Below are 22,482 nucleotides of genomic sequence, written 5' to 3'. Positions count from 1 at the left end.
CAGGCTGGGACCACCTCTTCTTGGAGCCTTCCCTCTGCCTGTGAGAATTGCGTTGTTTTCAAGAAAGACCTACAAGGAGCGCCAGCACTGAGTAGCGCTGCAGCGAGCTGGGCCCAGGTCGCAGCCCCCAGCGGCCCCCCGGAGCCTCCAGCCAGCCGCTGAGTCGCCTGCCAAGAGAGGAGGTCTCACCGGCGATCTGCTGCCTCTTCCGACTCCAAAATTCTGCGGTTTCTTTAGAAATATCTTTGGACTCACTGGGCCCTTGGGACTGTTCGTTTGTGTGGCACTGACATCTGCGTCACCTGCTGAGGAATGACCAAAGACTTTCTCCGGCGGCCGCCGCACAGGCCTCTCACGGTAACCAGATGAGTACTTCCGTTTTTAAAGTGGAAACACTCGAGCCGGAGACCTTGCGTGATGTGCCTGTCCGCCCGTGATTGCGCGGTCTCCCTCGAGCAGAGAGAGAGAGTGGTCGTCCCCGATCCCCGCACAGTCCTGGGGGGTCACCTAGCTGCTGTGACATTTGTTTCTTAGTGACCAAATCGCAGCCATCGCGAACCTTCCTCCCCAGAGGCGCTCCTTCCTGGAGGAATGTTTGGCGCTCTCCTGGCCTACGGTGGCGTGGCCTTGAGGTTCGGTGGGACGTACTGCTTATTCTGGCAGGTGAACTTCATCCACGGGAAAGAAGGGGTTACTGACACCATCTACCTTATTAAAATAACCCGTTGTGTCTGGGGCTTGTTTGTTTGTTTTCAAGATTGTGAGAAAATCTGGCTGGGTTTTTAAACAGACTCATTGTGTAAAAACCATGTGTGGGCAGACGCAGGGGACGCACAGTGGCTCCCCTGCCATCCTTCTGCCGTCCTCACGGTGGCCTCGTGCCTGACGTTACCCCCGCTCCTCGGGACCCCCACAGACCTGCTCCCCGAGACCCACGACCCTGGCGGGCAGAGGGCTCGTGCGGTGTGGCCCGTGGGGCTCCCCTCAGCGCACCTGTCCCAGCGGTGTGGCCATCCAGCTCCAGGCCCGTGTGCCGTGCCTCCCCCGGGGAGCTGCGCCCAGAGAGGTCTCTTCTCTACGGTGGCGGCGGCCTTCTGAAGCTCTCTAACACTGAGGAAGATGGCAGCCACGTGGAAGGTTCAGGAAAACGTGTGAGCGTTCTGTGGGCATCGGCCACTACCCTGGTGCGTGGGGCTGGTAGGGACGGCTGGGCACCAGCACCGGGAAGGGGGGAGCACGCGGGAGCCCTGCAGCTCCCCGGCGTCTTGTCCCGTGAATGCGTGTTTAATTCCCCTCTTGGGCTCAGATTCCCTTACAGTCTTTCTCTCGATATCATTTTATTTTGATGGCTCAAGTGACAGTGATATTTTCAGGGAGCAAAGGGTGGAATTCGTGAGATCATGACGCCAGAGCCCTTGCACGGTTATTTTGCTAGCGAGAAGTGGGGGGCGTCCCGGCCGACTGTCCGATGACAGCCAGCAGCTAGCGAGCGACTCCACCAGGCGCCCCCGTCTCTGAGCGCTGTGTCCGCCTTGCGTGGCGACGGCGAGGACCCTGCAGTGGCCCGACAGAAGCTCCGTTTGGCCGTCGTACCGAGATTTTCCTTCAGATCTGGAAACTCTGTCTTTGGGGGTCTGGTCAAGGAAGCAAACCCTTTTCCATGAACCGCGTACCTCCCTTTTCGTATGTGATTTCGTTTATTATCTCCTGTGGGGGCTCTTATCCGTTTGGGCATCGTTTGGGGAAAAACGGGAAGAACCACACAGAGGCGGTTCCCCCCAATGCCTGACCATGGTACCAAGCGGAGAGCACACCCTTCTCTGCCTCTGTGACCCCTCTTCTGAAGAGGAAAGAAAGATGCCTGGCTCAGCCTGCACGTGGCATGGTTCTGCGGGTGGCCCAGTGTCGCCGCAGGGCTCGGTCCAGTGGCCCTTTTGCCTGAATCTGTGTGTGTATCTGTGTCTTGTGGGCATGCGTACACACCTATATGTGTGTATCTGTCTGTGCACATGTCTGCGTATTGAGTATTTATGTGTCTGTACGTGTGTGGACGGGTGTGCGCATCCGTGTGTGTGATCTGTGTGTGCGTGTGCGTGGCTGCAGGGGAGAGCCCCCCGTGCCCCTCGGCTCTCGGGCCGGGCAGGGCTCGGGGGGGGAGGCCACACTAACCTGCCCTCACCGTCCCCCAGGAGCTGTGCCGGCAGCGCATGGCCACGCGCACGTCGGAGCGCCCGGAGGGCCCGCACACGACCCGCATCAACAGCGTCTCGTCCCAGTTCAGCGACGGGCCCATGCCCAGCCCTTCCGCCCGGAGCAGCACGTCATCCTGGTCGGAGGAGCCCGTGCAGCCCCACATGGACATCTCCACCGGCCACATGGTCCTGGTAAGGCCCGCCGTCCGTGCTGTCGGGAAGGGCCGTGCCCACGTCCGCAAGGAGGGGAGCGAGTGGGGGCGGGGAGGGCGGGGCTTACGACGCCCCTGCGTCCCATCCGTCACATACCCGGCCGCTTCAGAACCGTCAGCAACAAACCTGACCGTGTCGGGCAGCTGGCCAGCCGGAGGCGAAGACCCAGGATGTCCGGGCTCCGCTGACCCAGTCCTCCTCGTTTAAGGCAGGATGAGGATGTGCGGATGCCGGGGTCTTCCCAGTCTTCTGCCTAGACCGCGTGCCCCCCACACACCTAGTCGGGATTCCATCCTGGTTGTCTTGCTTTCAGTGGGTGCCTACTGTGTGCACTGCTGTCGTCCAGACCGGCGTCTGGCTCGGGTAGACAAATGTCCCTCCCCTCCTGCTTCTGATTAAAAGTGCCTGGGGGCAGAGGTGGGGGCTCAGAGCCCAGCTCTTTCGTAAGAAGAGACCCTGGAGACCCTGGAGCGGAAGCCCCCACCGTGGGACCCTCCCTCCTGTGTGTCGGGGGATGAATCTGTCCCTGTCCTGTCTCTTCCCAAACCGAGTGTCGTCCTCGAGGCCCGTGCGCGGAGAGGCTGTGTCTGAGTCTAAGAGAACTGTTCCCGATTCAGCCTCTCTTACATAATGGCTTTCTTCTGAAGGTGGGACACCGCCTCCTGTTTCCTGCTTGTAGAGCTTACGCGCTAAGCCGCTAGCCATTGTTCTCCTCCCGGATTCGGATTCGGGCAATGAGAAGCAGAGCCCTGTGCGGCGGCCGACACAGCCCCAGATCAGGGCAGTGGTTTTCATGGTCCGGTCTACGTCCCCAGTGTCAGCGTGGGACGGGCCCCGAAAGTTGTGTTGGCTGTCTTTAAACACTTAATTTTGCGGAAAGTTTCCTTGTCTGTTCATCGACGATATAGGCTGGTGAGACCCCCAGAAAGCCGGCAGCTTAGTCCGCTCCGGCTGCCACAACAAAATACCGCAAACTGGGGGCCATAACAACAGAAATGTGTCTCCCAGAATCCTGGGGGTTGGACGTCCAAGATCAAGGAACTGCAGCTGGGTAACTGGGGAGGTCCCTTCCCCTTCCTAACCAGAACCTTCTTCCACGACGACCCGCCTCCTGGGAGGGGCTCCGGTAGCCAGCCCGCCCCTCCCACATCCCCGCTCCTGGTTCCTGCCCAGCCTTTCCTCCCACGTCCTGACCCTTGGTGGAAACACGGTCTGTGCTCAGTCCACCTGCTTGTGCATGGGGCTCTCAGCACTTGCTGCCTCATGCAGGAGTCCTGACTGTCCTTTGACCTGGCTTGACACGTGGGTTCAGCCCCTGTGTCGTCCTTCCTTCCGCCTTGACCCAGCTTGACACGTGGGTTCAGGCCCTGTGTCATCGTTCCTCCCCCCCGACACACACTTATCTTCATCCCAAGCACTTCCCCTGTGCAGAGCCCAGAGGCCTGGGGCCATTGGCATAAGTGAACCACGTAGCATTTTTACAAAACTTCTCACTCACTAAAAGCACGTAAAATGATTCCTCTTTTAGGCGCTGAAACCGTAGTCCGTTCTTGTAGGGAATGGGGAAGGCCACGGAGCACAGTCTGGCTGGACCAGAGTCATGGCCAACAGTAACTGGCGTTTCCATTATTGGTTCACAAATGGCCCTCCCCCTCCCAAGCACAACCTGTAGAAACGTGCGCGTGTCAGAACCTCAGGAAGGCGCCGGAACGCCTGACCTTCTAACTCATTAAGCCTACAAGAAAGATAATTCTGCGGTGATCAGTCAACTCGACCCTCCGTGAGGAAACTTCAGTGTTTATCAGACAGCTACACGATGATCTTCCTGAACTACACGCCAAGGATTCAAAGACCATCAGATAATTATGCAGGGTCCAGGCAAATCCCAGGCGCCAACCGTTCCGATATCCCGCCGCTCCCCGCACCTCAGGCAGTTGTGACATTCTGCCTTATGGGTAGAATGGAATCCACAGCAGGGCTGTTTACGTTTGCACAAGGTGGGAGCAAGGAGCACCCCACAAGGAAAGAAGGGCCAGGTTATCTGGAGAGCATACTCGTCACTACAACCTGCGGCCAGTGTGCAAAATCGGAACGTTTTCTTCAGCAAAGGGTGGGACGCACGTTTGAAGGCATAAGTGCCACGGGAAGTTAAGCCAAATGTCGATCCTCGCGTCAGAGCACCTTCAGGAGCAGCGGGCCTGGGGGCGGGGCTCGCCTGGGGGCGGGGCTCACGTGAGGGCGGGCTCGCCTGGGGGCGGGGCCCACTGAGGGCGGGGCCCACGTGAGGGCGGGGCTCGCCTGGGAAGCAAGTCGGCCTAGGGTGAGGCTAGCCTGGGGGACGCAGGCTCAGCTGGGGAAGGAGTCCCCTCTTGGTCTCCTGGTCACTTTCTGCTGTAGCATCCAGGGCTGCCTGTGGCGCCTGCCTGGATCTCCTGCCTGTGATCTCCTGCCTGGAAGCCATAGGAAGAGAACTCTAGAAATAAATACTCCACCCAACGAGCTGGTCTTCCTGCTCAGACCAGGGGCATCAGAACTGCCCTGCTGGGGCACCGAAGGGTCGGCTCAAGAAAGGGGTCCTGGGAGGCCGGTCTGTGGACCCCAGGCTTCGTGGCGCCGAGGGAGGTGGTGCTGGGTCTGGGTCCCACAAGCTTGAGCCACGGCCGGCCGGGTGGCCAGTCAGGGCGCGGTGATATTCGTGATATTCGCAGAAGGAAGGGGCATCCGGGAGGAGGGAGACAGGAAGGGAGGAGCCTGGCGGGCTTCTGAGTGTCTGCAGGGGACCAGGGCGGTGTGCCCTCAGGGCTACATGCAGGGCTCTGAAAAACAAGTGACCCGGGAAGTCAGGGAACTACTGTAAACATCACTGTGTCTTGAACGTGTGAGGAGACACAGGGGAGACGCTGTGAGGGAAGGCATCGCCTTTGAACTTAGCTGTTAAAAAGGACCCTTTCCATATCACATTTGCTCTCGGACGCAGGAGCATGGCTGCGCAGTAGGTGCCAAGAACAGGTCACTGTCCCCAGAGTCCCCAGGACACAGGTGCCTCTGTGAAGCAGGTGTAACAGAGGACGCACACACGCGAGAGTGTGCAAGGAGCGGCCAGGACGCGTCTACCCCAGCCTCAGTGCCCTTTTGTACAGGCTGGAAAGCTGGGGACTGGTGCACAGGGAGCGGGGACACGGAGGGAAAGTTGGCTTGGTGCTGTCCCCATTACGACCGAAGGAATAGAAAACCGAATTCAGGAAAACGGTGCTGGATGGTCTCTTAAAAATACATCTCCGCCCACGTTGAAGGTGAATCTGCAGTGTGATTTCCTTCGCCCTCGGAGTACGAGGCAGGAATGGGCACCACCGAACATTCACACAGCAGCCGCTGCTCAGACCCCGTGAGGGGGGAGCCGACGTCAGCCCCGTTTCCCAGGTGAGGGCGACGAGACCAAGTGCTGGGATGAGTGCACAAAAATGCACGTCCCAACACGGGGAGGGACTGCAGGCTTCCCGCCAGGGAGAAGGGAGGAGCAACCTGCTGTAGGTTTGGTGGCTGCAGAAGGGCGTGTGCGCAGGGGAGAGGGGGGAGGTGCGCAGGGGAGAGGGGACACGTGTGCTCAGGGGAGAGGGGAGATGTGTGCACAGGGGAGAAGGGACACGTGTGCACGGGGGAGAGGGGACACGTGTGCGCAGGGGAGAGGGGAGATGTGTGCACAGGGGAGAAGGGACATGTGCTCAGGGGAGAGGAGAGATGTGTGCACAGGGGAGAGGGGACACGTGTGCACAGGGGAGAGGGGAGATGTGTGCAGGGGAGAGGGGAGATGTATACACAGGGGAGGGGGGAGGTGTGCAGGGGAGAAGGTAGATGTGTGTGCAGGGGAGAGGGGAGATGTGTGTGCAGGGGAGAGGGGAGATGTGTGCGCAGGGGAGAGGGGAGGAGGTGCGCAGGGGAGAGGGGAGATGTATGCATGGGGGAGGGGGGAGGTGTGCAGGGGAGAGGGGAGATGTGTGTGCAGGGGAGAAGGGACACGTGTGCGCAGGGGAGAGGGGAGATGTGTGCACAGGGGAGGGGGGAGGTGGGCAGGGGAGAGGGGAGATGTGTGCGCAGGGGAGAGGGGAGGAGGTGCGCAGGGGAGAGGGGAGATGTATGCATGGGGGAGGGGGGAGGTGCGCAGGGGAGAGGGGGGAGGTGTGCAGGGGAGAGGGGAGATGTGTGTGCAGGGGAGAAGGGACACGTGTGCGCAGGGGAGAGGGGAGATGTGTGCACAGGGGAGGGGGGAGGTGGGCAGGGGAGAGGGGAGATGTGTGCACAGGGGAGAGGGGAGGAGGTGCGCAGGGGAGAGGGGAGATGTATGCACGGGGGAGGGGGGAGGTGCGCAGGGGAGAGGGGGGAGGTGTGCAGGGGAGAGGGGAGATGTGTGTGCAGGGGAGAAGGGACACGTGTGCGCAGGGGAGAGGGGAGATGTGTGCACAGGGGAGGGGGGAGGTGGGCAGGGGAGAGGGGAGATGTGTGCGCAGGGGAGAGGGGAGGAGGTGCGCAGGGGAGAGGGGAGATGTATGCACGGGGGAGGGGGGAGGTGCGCAGGGGAGAGGGGAGATGTGTGTGCAGGGGAGAAGGGACGTGTGTGCGCAGGGGAGAGGGGAGATGTGCGCAGGGGAGAAGGGACATGTGCGCAGGGGAGAGGGGGGAGGTGGGTGCCCCCCGCATCTCCCGCCGCACCCAGCACTCCACCTGCACCGCCCCCTGTATGCCCGCATCCACTCCGGACTCCCCTCTGACCCGCTGTTTCCCACCAGCCAAGGGTGTCGCGAGTCCCCTGCCAGCGAGTCCCCTGCCTACCCAGGAAGGCTGCCGGGACGGGCGCATGGGGAGCCGGCGGGATGGAGCAGGGCCTCGGGCACCTTCATCTGGAGAACCGGCACCTGCCGGTCTTCCTAAAAGGACCTGGTTCTGTGGCTCCTGGCGGCCCTCCTCCCGTGGCCCTGCTCTTGGAGCCCCGGGCCAGCGCCTGCGGCTCGGTGGCCACTGTCCTCACGGTGACGGTGGCCGGCCCCTCCCCCAGAGCCACCACTCGTACAGTTTTCTGTGACTCGATGTCCAGTAGTTTCTCTGTTTCATCCTGCTGAGGGTAGCGGGCAGCTTTCGCACGCGAATGTTCCAAGCACACGGCCCGCGTGAAAGGAATCGTAGGCTCAATTTCTGCAAGACCCTGGGTCACCCAGGATGCCTCCCGTTTATCTCGAGAGATGTTGGCAGACTTCCTGCCAAAACGTCTGACCGATTGACCGTCCCACCAACCATGACGCACACGGTGCCCGTGTCCCCGGACGCCCCCGGCCTCGGGCACTGGCCGGCCTTCGTCTTTCCCACCGCTGCATGGGAAGGCTACTCAAAAGCGGCTCTGATTCACACTTCTCTTGTTGTGCGTGACATACGGCGACCTTTCCTACGTCTGGGAGCCACGCGCCCTTCCTTCCAGAAGTGTCCCTCGAGGGCTGCCACCGCCCGCCGCGTAGACGTGCCGCACGTTTTCATGGTACGAACCACGGACACCAGCGAGAGTTCACCGGACTCGACCTCGTGGTGACACCGCGTCACCCTCGTCCCTCCTCTGCGCCGATGAGGCCCTCCGAGAGAGAGGCACACTGACAACGCCCGATGTGGATACGTTTCGGTGAGAACAGAAAAGAACCGTCTGAAAAGTCACACTGAGCTACCGAGTGGGCAGGCTCAATGCCTCAGGACGGTGTTTCCCGTGCGTAAGAATTGCGGGCCAGTGCTGTGAGCCGGCCAGGGGGCGTCCTGTGTGGTGACGTCAGTAAGAGGAGCCTGAAGGGGCACGAGGGCCTGGCTGCTGTGGGGTCTTTGGGCCTCAAGGGTCCTGTCCTGGGGTCAGCAACACACTGGTACCGGCACATGGTCCCCGAGGCTGGGAGTCGGAGATCACGGTGTGGGCGGGGCTGGCTGCCCCCTGGGGCCTCCCTCCCCACGCGTGGACGTCGTCTTCTCCCGTGTCCTCACCGGCCGTCCCTCTGTGTGTCTGTGTCCTCACCCACTCTTCTTATCAGGACACTAGTCACACCAGATCGGGGCCCTCCCGCCGACCTTGCTTTACCTTAATCGCCGCATTAAGGCCTCATTTCCAAATACGGCTGAGTCCTGAGTCAGGGGGTTGGGGCTTCTGCACAGGAATGTGGGGGGCGCAGCGAGCCCATGACAAGGGCTGGTGCCTGAACTACCCCGTGTCCTGCAGCTTGAAGCAATGACAGGCCCCCGTCTCTCCCGTCGCGTCCTCCGTGCACCGTGGGGACTGAGCGAGTGGTAATACTGTCGCACCCCCACCCCCACCGGCCCCAGCACTGGCCCGGGACCTGAGGGAGAGACTCACAAACCGTTCACGTCTCCACCGGCTTCCAGGCACGGCTCTGTTCCCCTGTCCGAGCCTCACCCTCCTGCCCGTCCCCGTCACTGTGAGAGGAGGCAGGTCCCCAAGAGGCTCCCTGGGAAGGGAGGTGGCCAGGGAGTGTTCATGCATTTACAAACAGCACATGACGGTTCTTACATCAGGCCTGACCGGTTTCTACCCAAGAACTGGCCCTGGAGACAGGTGCTTAGCGTGGGAGGGACAGGTCACGACCACCCACTCTGTGGAAGGGTCTCACAGGGTGGGGCATGACTCAGCCAGGTGTTCAGGGTGCTGGGCCCCCAGGGCCAAGTGCTCTGTGTCAGAGAGATCACCTGTGTCTCCTCCCGAGGTTCCCTCACCGCTGGAGTGGGGGGGACAGGGCTCCATGTCTGCATGGCTGAAACAGTGCTTGCCCCCCACCCCATGGCCAGCTCCTGAGGTGCCCAGAGGCTCCTTCGGCAGCTGGGACACTGGCCACCCTCAGTAGCTTGGTTTTGACACAAGACAGGGAGTGTCACTTCTGTTGTTCAGTCTTTATTGTGGGGAGTGAGTTATTTATTGTACTTTTGATGGGGGGGGGTGTGATTTGCCTTGTTATTTTTAAAAATCTGCTTTACTGTTTAAAATGCTAGGATGATGCTAGAACGTTTTCCCAGCTTGTTAGAATTTCTTGTCATGAGTAAATTGGGTAAAACATCGTGAGTAAAGTCAGGTGTCCAATTACATTTGTTGAATTAAATAATCAAATGCTAAATTTGATAATTAGTAAGTCTGTGAGGCGAAGAAATTAAAACTGATACCCAAAATAGGGTGTGGAACGTGTTTATTCATATATACGTTCACGGGAAATATTTCCTGAGTGTGCAGTGACCTCCTCGGACTTCCCCCAGATCAACCTGACAGGAAAAGCCACAAGAAGATATGTGTCCTTCTGGCCCCTTCGGTTGCCCGTAGACTGGAAGGTGTGCACACAGGCCAGGGGAGTGGAAAGGCGGCAGGAGCCCTGCAGGCCCAGGATGGAGGAATGGGGTTGTTATGTACAAAGCAGTGTGCAAAATTAACAATGTATAAGAAGCAGTTTTTGAAATTGCGTGAAACCCACGGTTCCACAAATAAGTCACACGTGGGCGAGCATTCACTGACTTTTGCCCACCTGTGTATCCTCAGCCTCTAGCTCAGCTCTCACATACACCAGGCCGTGAATTAAATTGTCCGAATGCCCAAGTGAAGCAGATGGTACGTGTCTCGCCCCTGAGAAGTTTACCATCTATCTGAAGCGGAAAGGGGTTAATATCTAGGAAACACTGGGCGTGGCCAAATGCCAAATCGTGCTCTTTCGCCAGAAGTCTTTTCATCCTTCATGAAGGTGTGGGGCGGCGGGGGAGACTGAGGAGGGGCGCTGGCCCCGAGGGGTTCTGGGCGCCGTCTTGGTCAAGGAGGGAGCGGCGCTCTGGGGTGGGCGGGAGACAGAGTGGGCAAGGGGACCCCTTGTCAGAGTCCCCAAGTCAGTGCCCAGGACTGGAGCCAACAGTGGGTGACAGAGGAGGCTAGCACGCACACACGGGCCACACGCCGCATGCGGGTTTGTGCTTGATCCTTATGTAACCGCTACCGTTTCTTGAACAGGAAAAGCCATGGCCGTGTATTCACTTCTTCTCTTCCTTGTGTCCGCTCGCCGGAAGGTGAGAGAACATGTGGGCCAGCGAGCCGGGGACCGACAGGGTCAAGACCAGTGTTCTCTGATGTGTTTGCCTGAAAATGATTTTAATTAGCTCTCACACTTGCATAATAGATTAGCCAACGGTCAAATTCTAGTTAATTTTTTCTCATTACTTTAAAAATGCTGTTTTCTTTGACACCACAGCTGTTGAGAAGGCTGTTTGCGACTGGCCCAGTGGCCGCTCCTTTGGGGTTCACTCTACTTTCTTCCTGAACCCTACACCTTTGTTGTTCCGGGATCTCCCTGGGCCCTGTCTGGGTGCAGACCTATTTTATTATTCTTATTTTGCTCTGGCTTTACTGTGTGCCTACATTGGACAGTCCCGATCTTACATCCGTTCTCAGAAATGACCAGCCATTCACAATTTATACGTGACCATCTGTGTTCTCTCCTCTGGTGGGAGCACATAGGGTGTCCCGTGGCCTCCCATCTCTTCCACATTTCCTCTCGTTGTCCCTCCGTCCTGCCCCCCAGGCAACTTCCTCGGGTCTGTTATCCGATTTGCAGTGTTTCTCTTCCACAGTGTCTAATCGACATGTGACCCATCCACTGCATTAATAATTACAAGGAGTATATTTTTCATTTGTACTTGTTCTATTTATTCTTTTTTGAATCTGTTCTTACACTGTCGATCCTCACTGCAATATCTTCAGTCATTACAAATGCATTATTTGATTGTTTCTTTTTTTTGTAAATTTTGTTTAATGTTTATTTCTGAGACAGAGAGAGAGCATGAGTAGGGGAGGGGCAGAAAGAGAAGGGGACACAGAATCCGAAGCAGGCTCCAGGCTCTGAGCTGTCAGCACAGAGCCCGACGCGGGGCTCAAACTCACAGACCGCAAGATCGTGACCCGAGCCGAAGCTGGACGCTCAACCGACTGAGCCACCCAGCTGCCCCTTGGTTGTTTCTATCTAATGCTTCTATCATCCAGGTTCTTATGAACCTGGTCCGGCTCTTTGATGTGTTTGCTGACTTGCTTATGAGGGTTTCTTGTCTGGTGGGTTCTGTAATTTCTATCTCTCATAATTTTGTATAGCCGCGCTGGGGGTGTTTAACCCGAGAGAGATTCTGAGGTCACTTGGCCAGACACTCTGAACTACCATTAAACCAGGACCATCTTTATATGAATTCCTTACCTGGAGATTTTCAGACCACCCACATACTGTAACTTCCAGCCTCAGTCCTAGATGAGGCCTGTGGTCCAAACGCCTTCCCATTCTGAATCCAGGTGGGAACAGATACGCTTCGTTGTGGCATGAGCAAGCCCTTCCCCTGGGAATGGGTCTTCTGGGGTTCCTGGGGGCAGGGGGGACTCCCACATCCACCTCCGTCCCTCCTGCCTGGCAGGGTTTCCCCAAGACCCCAAACAGAAAAACCCAAGACCCTGGGTTTTAGGTCCAGGAAATCGTCTGCCCTGCTCTCCCTCAAGGTCATGAGCTTCCCACTTGACCTGCTCTTCATTCTGGATGTCCGAGGGTTTCCCTTAACCTTGTGAAAGGCTGACTCTGCCGTCTATCCAACATTTCTGCACGTCTTGTAGGGGAGGCTCTTCGGGTCAACTCACCCTTCATGTCTCTGGGGCCAGAAGACTTAATGCGGGTTAAACAAAGGGCACACAGAGCGAATGGTGCACTGCCATTTGACTTCACGTCACCTCGACAATCGCACCTGAGAACCAGCTTTATGTCCTGGTAATAAGGAAAGACATCTAAAGGTGGCAACCTGGTGTCAAAAGAACCCAGGCAGTGACTTCACGCAGGCCGGTTCCCCCACTTTCCTGTCTGCTGGCTAAGGGGCAACCTCGCTCCAGAAACGCTTGCACGCCCGTCTGTAGGTGTGCGCTGCAAGGAGCCCCGGCCGGCGGGTGAGGCGGACAGCCCAGTGGACCCTGCTTGCTGATGGCTGGTGGCCGCGGAGGACTCCCAGGTGGCACGCGTGTGGCGGCGGCGATGAAGGCAGCTGGTGGCAGGGGTGGCTCCGGGCCCCGTGGCTGTGCTGCGCGGGGACAGAGAGCAGGCGGGTGACAGCCGACAGCACACTCCCTTCCCCCGTCAAACCCCGAGAACCTGGGGGCGTATAAGGCAGGCAGTCCCCACACGACTGGCAGTTGAGCTGGAAAGAGATGAAAAGTACGGTTGGTAGTCTTATCTCTAGCTTTTCACGCTAAAAGGGGAAGATAATTTCTGGGAGATCGGCTCACTTCTCTTTTCTACTTGGAGCTCCTCCTTTCAGAGGCACTGAGAAAAGAATGCTTGCCAGCCAAGTGCTGGTCACGGAGGCTGAGGCCCGAGCCCCCGCTTCCATCCACGTCCACAGGGTGGGGGAGCGCCGGGGACTCAGGCCTCATCCCCCCCACGAGCGAAGGGAAGACAAGTGTTGTGTTTCCTGCCGCCCCCTCCCCGTTTATTGCTCACAGCAGGTAGCCTGCTGCTTTAGGAAATTAAAAACCAAACGGTTCTGGTGTCCGTGAGCACTTCAGAACTTCTGCAGGTGTTTTCTCGTAAATGCTGAGAACCCAGCACCTCCCATCTGGATACGGAGAGAACGTTCCGTCTGTGAGGCTCTCTGGGGTGCCCTCCACTGACTCACTGGAGTTCTTCATTCTCCCTCAGCACCCCACCAGAAAGTCGTCAAGTCCTAAGGAGAACAAAGTGCTACTTAGGGGAGGCCCACTGCTCCGGGGCGGGGCTGTCTGGGCTGCTGGGAGACAGGGTCTCTCCTTCTCCTCTCCTGGGGCCTCCCCTTTGCAGCCGCTCTTGTCCACTCCCCGCAAAAACGAAAACGGCCCCCTCGGGCACTCTCATGTCAGGTGGGGGAGGGTAGCGGTGTTGGGTCTTGGAGGAGAGAGTCTGCTCCGGTGACCAGGACTTGGAATTGGCCATTTGGATTGATCATCCATTTGGGGAGGTGGGGGACGGCCACCCAGACACGTGCATCTGCTGGCACGCGGCAGGGAAAAACAGCTCTTCAGAAACCGCTTTGGAAGCACTTTGAGGAGCCAGCCTGAGTCACGGAACACCGGTGGAGACACAACCCACGAGCCACCCTGATTTCTCCACGACACCACGTCCGCCGGGTGTCACCCATAAGCTCCCCACAGTGCCAGAGGGGACGGCGGATGTTGCTGATTTGAGACAGCCTGTGTTCCTGCTAGAACTTGTGAACAGGAGGCCTTTTCAGGGTTTGGTTTTCTCAGGCCTGCATTTCCATGACTCGTTTTCCCTCTCGTAGCCCTGACTTTCCCATCAGCGCTTTGGAATCCAAGGTTGCTTTCCAGCCGAATTTTGTGCCTTAATGGGATTCCTAAATAACTTACGGCTTAAAGTATTTTTCGTCTGTCAAAGGGACACGGTTGCGGCTGAAATCAAATTCTTATCTTCTCATTTAATAAAGACCGTGTATTAATTTATACGGGTAGAAACTTGTAAAACTATTTGCAAACACATTCTCTCCTCTTGTTCGGGTAATTTATGAGAAATAAATAGAGATGTAGCTTTATCAGACAGCTTCCTTTTCCAGTTACACTATTCGGATTTCTATTCCACATCAAAGGCTCAGGGACATTAACTTGCTTTGTAGAAGTTAACGCCGGTTTCCTGCGCTAAACTGTAGTCAAACTTTGATTTTACAGATGGAATGATTTACTTATTGCCAAACACGGAGGCTTCAGGCCGGTGAGGCGAGAGCGAGGGGGCCCGTCGGGGGCTCTCGATCCCGTGCGCGTCCTCCTGACTTCCCATCTTTCGGAAAGGCGATGTCCCGTTGATGAAAGTCAGACACCTTAGGAATAAGCGCTTGCTTAGAAGACAGCTCTTTCGAGAGTTTCAAATGCCACGGGCAGACATTTTATTTAAACGTTTAGAAGGCAGAAATTAGTAGAAATAGGTTAAAATGGAATTACGTTTTTCTTTAGATTTGTGTTAATTGAAGGAGCTGCAGACCAGCAGGCCGATGTTTTAAGTCGCCGCATCGTCAGTTGTGGGGCTGGGGGAGGGGGTTGTTGCTGTTACCGTCTGTAGACCAAAATTGCAGAAAGAAGGGAACCACACAAAAGATATTTGGTAAAGGCAGGTGGTCTGGATGAATAATGTGCCTTTCATTAACATAGTTCCCTTATTAACTGTATAATTAATTGTACATAGCCCAGGGAAGCTGTGGAAATTGCATTTTGAGATGTATCAAAGCGGACTTACGCCTCAGACTTCCATGCAATTCACCATTAATGAAGCCAGAGATGGAACCCTCAAATCTATAATTATTACTTACTCTTTGAATGACAAGCAAAGGATTTTATCAGCAGAGTTTTAAATGAAAGGGGATTAGCAGCTAATGTTGAAATTGTTAATCTTCCGTATGAAAATAATTTTGAAGAAAATGTTTTAGTGGAAGGAGAGGTCTGAGGAAAGCATTTGCCATTAAAATCGCCATTTTCTGCTACTCCGTATGAATTTGTCCCCGTTGACAGCAGGGTGCAAATATTTTTGAAAGTGAATGAATATTTTATAGGATCCAGAGGTGCTCATGCATTCCAGGAATGGATTATGCAATATTCCCAAATATCCCGGCAGAGGTGAGGGAGTCCGACAGCCAGCCAGAGAAAAGAGCCAATGCTGGAAAAATTGAAGTCTAGGAGCATATTGTAAAAGAAATGGAAATTTGTTTAGTAGTGTAGAGCTTTGCCTTCCCCCACTTCTGGGTGCTCCTTTGATTTAAGATCACGAACAGTAAATATTGTTAGAGAAAACTGTTAAATGAAGCGCTGGTGCCCGTTTGTCCCAAAAGATCTCGTTGGAGACGCGGCGTGGCTGCAACACTGTAAATTCGCAGGTCCCCCCCTGCCCCCGCCCCGCGCGGGGCTCTGAGCCAGAGACCGTGGAGCTGTCGCACATTCTCAAGACGGGATTCATACGACAAATATTTATTGACCACCAAGGCTGTGCCAGCCTCCACGCCAGACAGTGGAGAGACCGTAAGGGGTAAAATAATTGGCCTATTGGGAGTTCCGAAAATGTATCTCACATTTATTTCGTTGTCCTGATTTTTCCCGCTGACTTGATGGCGGGATTAAAACACTAAGTTTATAGCGCCATCTGGTTAGAACTCATGTCGCTATGAACAGGAGAAAGCCAACGTTCGGGCTTCTAGAAGCTCTGGAAGGTTGGTGTGGGAGGGACGGTCCCTCCTAGGGCCTGCGGCAAATCCGACATATGTTCTGGGCTGAAGGTCATTCTAGAGCCCTGCGCTGGCTGGTGGACAGGCGGGACTCGGGCTCTGTTGTGTTTCTTTGGAAGTTCTGAGCTGCCCCCCTCCGCCCCGTGCGGTACAGATGTGTTCTCTTAAAAATTCTTGTTTGCTCAAACCTGATGTCTTCTTGCTTTCATTCTTTAAAATATAAAAAATGTATTTTAATGCACCGGTCCTATCGCTCCGCTCCAGATTGTGAATGTCTCGTGGAATTTTTTGTGGCATCTGGGAACCAGCTCATGATTGTAGCAGTACTTTAATAGCTGGAGCCCGGGTGGTCTGAAGGAGGCAGCACGGTATTTCCAACCTACCAGGGCATAATTTGCTCACTAGGGTGACGGCTGGCGGTCACGGGCTCCTAACATAGCTGCGCTCGTGTTTGTGGGTGCGCACACACTCGAATACCTTTGTCTGCGTTTTAGAATGGCCTCATTTGCATATACGTATATCGAAGGGTTCCAGGTTAATTTAGTTGTTCGGTTGATTTTACGTTTTAAATTTTGGGTGAAGCGATTGGCCGTTAATTTTCCGCGGTGCTTTGGGCAGACTTCAGTGAGATTTTGTGCTGCAAAGACGAAAACCAAGCAGTGCTATCAAATATCTGAACATTTTGTCCACGCAGCCAGAGCACGAAGGTTGTTGGAAATATCAGGAATGTTGATGGACTTTTTTGGATTTTACCTAGACTTTTGACTTTGGGTAAAGGAAGGCTATGACCTCGTCTCTCAGACCAACACAGCGGGACCTTTCTCCGCTGTGGTCGTATGACACAGGGCTGAACGAATTCCAGAATATTTTACAAAGTGAAGGGTTGCAGAAATGTAGGAGTATGAGGACGAACAGGTTGGATGATCAGATGAGCAGACTAAAATCCTCTCGTTTGCTCTGTTAGTGAATCTCGGCAGCTCCGCCTCCAGAACACAGGACGCGTCTGCCCGTTTCTCTGTGCCCTCTGCCGCCGCCGCTGTCCCCGAACGCCAGCCCCTGTGACCTCCAGTGCAGACGGCCCATCTTGTGCACTTAAGTCCCCGCCTGTAGTGACAGCGACGTTTTAAATCCACCTTCGCCATCACACGCCTCCTTTGCCTAAAACGCGCCAGTGGCTTCCCACGGCTCTTACCGCAGACCTCAGGCTCGCCCACGGCCACCTGGCGCCCTCGGGATCCAGCCCCGGGCACCATCCCACCTCACTCCCTTTGCTCTGGCCGCCCCGGGCTTCTCTCTGCCCCTGGACCATGCCGGACCCCTTCCCACCCTGAGCCCTCACCCTGGCTGTTCTGTCTCCCTGTATTACCCCTCGATTTTTGTATGATGAGCCCTTCCCAGCTTGCGGGATGCACTTGGGAACCAGTTTTTCAGAGGGGCCTCCCTTCCGGGGGGTCTGGACCCCTGCCTCCCGCCTCACGGCACTTTTCATGTCACTTTTGTTGATTTGGATGTGGCCCGTTCTCCGGCAGAAGAAACCAGCCCCATGAGGACAGACTCTTTGCTGGGTCAGAACACACAAATGCCCCGGCTGGTCTGATGTGCTTGTAGCAATGTCAGTGATGAGTGAATACATAGCTGCACGGCCAACACAGGGGCAGGGCTCTGAAGTAGGCGTGCAGGTGTGGCCTCCCTCCCCCACGATTAAGAGGAGAAATCCAGCTTTCACTCATGACTTCTCTGCCCTAAATTTAAACACTAATGACTGTACACGTATAGAAAAGATGCTGTAATTCTCTCAATTATTTTCCATCGCTTGTAAGTTTTCATCTTTGTACCTTAACCTGTGCTCACATAACCTTAATTTTTAAGATGTTAAATAAGGTGATAAGATTCATAAAACCGTTTACTTAAGCTCGCCGAGCTGCCTGAAGAATGACCGCCTGAAACACAGAGCCACCGCACGCGGCTCCCGTCTTTGTCCCCCCACAGAGACCGCGTCTGTGGCCCCACGCGCACACCCGAGCACCAGGTCGGGCTAGACGACGCCCCGCAGAAAACAAACTGCCTCCCCTCCTCCCGTTTAGTCAGAGGTAAGGAGGATAGGACTGCTTACTTCTCCAAGGTGATGAATTAGAACCTTTCCGGGACAGAATGTGTTCATTATCAACACTTTCCATCCAAGTTTTCGTCGTAAGTCTTCATAAAATTGCGGCTTTCTTCTTCTGCAAATCTGTCAGGTAAAGGTTAGTGGAAGCCACAGACTTATTTGACGAGCCTGTGTCTCCAGCACCCGCACAGGTGTCTCAGCGTGCCCCCGTCTCTGTCCAGCACCCGCTAAAGATGACCCTGCGGCCGGGTTAATTATTTCCCGATTCTGGGAAACGCCCCGCAGGCTTCCATCCCTGTTCAAGACCTCTCTTTCGTCCGTATGGTTTCTTGCGATTCTGGACTTTGTGCCAGATGCAGAATACCAAGACCAAAACCATGGTAAAATTATAGTGAAGCCCCCCATTGGTTAAGTGCTACGTCATCAAGGCTTAACTGGTGTTTGTGTCCCCTAGCCGGTCCCTGTGCCTTGCTGTCCCTCTGCCCCTCCAGAAGCACGTCGGTCGGGGCGGAGGGGGCTTCCCGGAAGTTCTTGGAAAAACATGATGTTTTCTTTAGAGCTTTTGTTTGTCTTTCTAGTTCTTGCATTTTTGTGTTTTATGTTTCGATCACGAAAAGGGTTTTAAATGACACAGGGAATTCCGTGTCGCAGCCTCAAAACCAGCACGCGTGCTTTTCTGTCCCTTCCGGGCTGCATTCTGTCACCGTGTTGACTCCCCTCTGTGCCTGAACGGAGCGTAAGCTGGGGCTTCCTCTGACGAAGGCTGCACTTGGCAGTATTTGAAGGTTTCTCCACCACGTTAACAAGCACATTTCTACCACCGCAGGCTGCCGGGTCGCGGGGCGCAGGGCATTTCTGGGTCACGTGCAGACAGCCCTGAGAAGTTTCCAGGGGCCCCTGGGCTGGTCCTCAGAGCTTTCGGGGGAAGACTTTGGGGGCAATGACACTGGCTCACACTTGTGGGGAAACCGCTTCTGCTGCCCACGCGAGGCCCCTGCAGGCCGGGCTGCCCAGGCGAGCGACGCATGGAATGTTCCCTCCTCAAGCGGATTTCCGTGGAGGTGATTTTTTAACTGTATAAAAAGGAGGGCAACCGCGTGGTCCTTCGTTCATTCCTCGTGCGGGCTTGTTCAGGCTTTTTGTCCACACGCCCCAAACCGTGTTTGCTTTTCCCCAGGAAGCTGCACACTGACAGCACAGGCTTCGAGCCCTTTCTGGGCCTGCAGGCGGGGCTGTTTTTAAGGACAACGTGCGTGCCTCCGCTGTGCGTTTAGAGGGGCACGGCACGGGCGTTAGCCTGCCATGAGACCAGCCGTCCCGGAGCGGTCGCGTGGGCGGGGGTGGGGGCGGCTGCCCCGGTGCGGGGCCGCACCGTGTGCTCCTGTTGTGTGCATCTGCTGGCAGTGGGGATACAGCCGTGGGGCTCAGGAGTCCAGCACCTCTTGTCTATGCTGAGAAATGACAAAACCGTCCTCGGATCGTCTGGCCAGGTCTGTCCTGGGAGCCGTAACTATTCCGGATTTCTGATTTTGAACTTCGAATATCTTAACATGCCCGCTGCACGGTACATTACGTGCAAGCGTGTCGGGCGTGGCGCTCTGCAGAGACGGGTGCACAGCCCCTCCTGACGAAGCCGTGGCCGTGGCCGTGGCCACGTGAGCTGAGCGGCACCCCTGGCCCCATCGAGCCTCTGCCTTCATTTTTTGTACTTTGTGCTTGGCATTCAAGCATTCAACAGAAACATTCCCTCCACTGCGTTAATGAGGACAAGTCACGGTGTTTATTTTCAAAGAGAGAAACGGTCCCCGTTTCCCCAAAAGGCAGCAGAAACAGCTTTCTCCTTGCTCTTAAAGGCTGTCCTCTCCCAGCCGACCTCACGACACCAGCCGCAGGCCCGTCACAGGCACGGGCAGCGGGCGTGCGCTCTCGCAGAAGGCTTGATGGTCACGTCGGTCAAGTAACGTGGCGAGAGGTGCCAGGGTAAAGAAAGGAGTGGAAACAGAGCTTCGCGCGCAGAAACTGGGCCTTTCCAAACCCCAGCCTTCCTTCATACGCCTCAGCCGCAGCGGGAGGACGTTTGCTCCTGGGGTAAAACGAAGTTTCGCCGGGATGCTTTCTACTTGGTTCATATCGTACCGCAAAGCAGTGCAGGTCTCCAGACACCCGTGAGGACGCCGCGACGTTAACGGCGCCCATAGATGGTGACTGAGGGGGCATCATGCTGAGTGTCTCGCTGACTGGTACGTGGTCCCGATCCGTCTGAGTGTCAGCATTTGGCGCTGGGGGTTCGTCTCCACTGCTCGCGACGGTGTCGCCACACTCGCTTGCAGCAATGGTGTGTCCCCAGTAAAGGTGCCGCCGCGATCGCCCCTTGAATTCTGCATCCAAGCTGCGGCCAGTGGCTGGTATTGGTGGAGATGTACTGTGTCGTGGCTGATCAGGTAATGGCAGTGTCCCCAGAATTGCGGCACAGCCACGGAATCTGGAAGGGAATTAAAGAGATTCCCTCTTTCTCTAATTTTTTGTCATGTTTATTTGTTTTTGAGAAAGAGAGGGATACAGTGGGAGCAGGGGAGGGGCAGAGAGAGGGAGACACAGAATCCCAAGCAGGTTCCAGGCTCCGAGCTGTCAGCACAGAGCCCGACGCGGGGCTCAAAGCCACGAACTTGAGATCATGACCTGAGCCGAAGCCAGACATTCAACCAACTGAGCCACCCAGGCGCCCCGCAAGAGATTCCCTTTTTCTAGTGAAAAGCTGATGCCCACCGTGATCACCATCCTTTCTGCCTGTTCACACTTTTTAATTCACAAAGTGTATGTCACATACTGACCCAGTCAACCCTCAGAACCACCTTCAGAAATACGTACCGTGATTCCCAGTTTACGTAGTAGTGAATTAAAGGTGGGTGAGATTGGGTGGTTTGCCCAGAAGTACAACCAAGAAGCAGCTACGTGAGGACCAACCCTTGTTGTTTATTACACTGTTAAGAAGTCTTTCAAGATCAAGTCCGGTGCCTCTTCCATTTTACTGCCTCCCAGTTCAGCAAAAGCTCCTCCAGGCTTTCCTAAAGGCTTTGTGGATGGTAGCCAAAATCATCTCCTGAAGACACGAAGTGCTCTTGTGGTTATTAGCAAAACCCCATTATGTTGCAGAGCATCCCAGATGATCTATATTTCTAGAAATCACTTTCCCGAGCTCACGGCGTTGACAATTCGAAGAGAAAACACTGCAGAAAATATCTAAGCTATCTTGACAAACTGTGGACATGTCTCCAAGCAGTAACATTTTTGTCCCAGAGGTTTGGGATTCCGTGTAAAGTTACCCCATTAAATGTGGAGGCCAGTTTGTCTGACACAGGGAACTGTTTGAAAAGTCCTCTGATGGCACACGGTCCTTGTGACCCAGAAGGTGTTTGTAATCTTCCTGCCCGTGGTCTAATAGTGTGAGCGAGAAAAAAGAAGGTGTAAAGTGAGGAGCGGGGCTCGCAAGAGGAAGATTAAACAGGAGAACCTCTGATGGGGTGAGTGTCTCACAAAATAGGGCTTATGAAAGCTGGGGTCCTTCTCACCTCGCAAAGAACTCAAAGGAAATGCTGGAGCACCGTCACCTGGCACCGTGTGGCCCGAGGCCGGTGTCAGCCAGCGTGTGCCGGTTGTAACTCGGGAAACCACGTTCTGGAACCTGCGGGCCTTCTCCCACAAGCGGTGGGATCTGGGAATTATCCTTTCTGCGAGCACACTAAGCCTGGATCCCAGGAAAGTATCAGAATTCAAGAAGGTTCCGACAGCTCCCCACTCGGGTCTCACCTAAAATCAGCCGGAATAAAATCCCGATGGAGGGCAAGAATGTGGAAATGCGATGCCGAGTTCTTCCGGCCAAGAACCCTTTCGGAACCTCTCCCTCCGTCACCCACAAATACTAAGGGTGCAGGGAGCAGCTCGGAAAGATCAAAGACCTGCTTCCAAACATTCCCGACGAACCACAGGAGCCATCAAAATTCATGTACCTAAGCTCTTCAAATTGAACCAACTAACACCGAGCACCGGCTCTTCAGACTGCCCGTCGTGGGGGACCCCACCTGCACGTGCCTGGCTCCCGTCTGGTACCATTAACGAGTACTCTGTGTATCCCAGGGCTTCCTTCTCAAAGCTTCGATTCGGAGGTACTCACAAGGACCAGGAACGGGGGCCGTGTAAAGTGATGTGCGTGAGACGGGGCCCTGACCAGCAGCTGCTCGCGGCTGGGACGGCAGGTTCTAGAAACACCCCCATCACACCGGTGATGGCGCTGTTGTATCCCGATCACAGGAGTTCTCACACAATGACAAAGAAGGACTCGGGGAGATGACACAGGGTCTGGACTCAGAAGGAAGAGGAGGGGCTCAGGGAGAAGAGCTTTCTCAACCGTTGCTGTGTCTCCAGGCTCCTGAGGCTGCCATTACACTGCAGTGGCCACCACGCCTACTGGGTATGGATCATAGACATGCTGCTTGGGTAACCCAGAAAGGAAGAAGGCGGTGAGGAAACATATAATGAACCATTCCAAAGCCCTTATGTTACCTTTAAGAGCAATTCTCCCAACTTCCAGAAGACTCTAATGCATTTTTTTTTTGGATGCTGTCATTGACGTAAAATGTTTATTTGTAACACAAATTACTTCTAGAAATTTCCAGGTTATGAGCA

General features: G+C 55.4%; 1 protein-coding gene across 4 annotated transcripts in view; it reads left to right on the top strand.

Annotated features, from left to right (window-relative positions):
• Positions 1–22,482, top strand: part of PTPRN2 (protein tyrosine phosphatase receptor type N2) — an 812,735-nt gene that overhangs the window by 728,775 nt on the left and 61,478 nt on the right. For all 4 annotated transcript variants that reach the window (XM_078436952.2, XM_078436943.2, XM_078436944.2 and 1 more), the window contains one exon: positions 2,190–2,384. In XM_078436952.2, the coding sequence (XP_078293078.2) occupies positions 2,190–2,384 (195 nt within the window). The remainder of the gene's footprint in view (positions 1–2,189; positions 2,385–22,482) is intronic.

The sequence above is a fragment of the Panthera onca genome, chromosome A2 (assembly GCF_046562875.1).
Source record: "Panthera onca isolate mPanOnc1 chromosome A2, mPanOnc1 haplotype 2, whole genome shotgun sequence".
In the NCBI taxonomy this organism is placed as follows: Eukaryota; Metazoa; Chordata; class Mammalia; order Carnivora; family Felidae; genus Panthera; species Panthera onca.
Note: the sequence above shows the minus strand (reverse complement) of the source record. Positions and strands in the feature narration are given on the sequence as shown.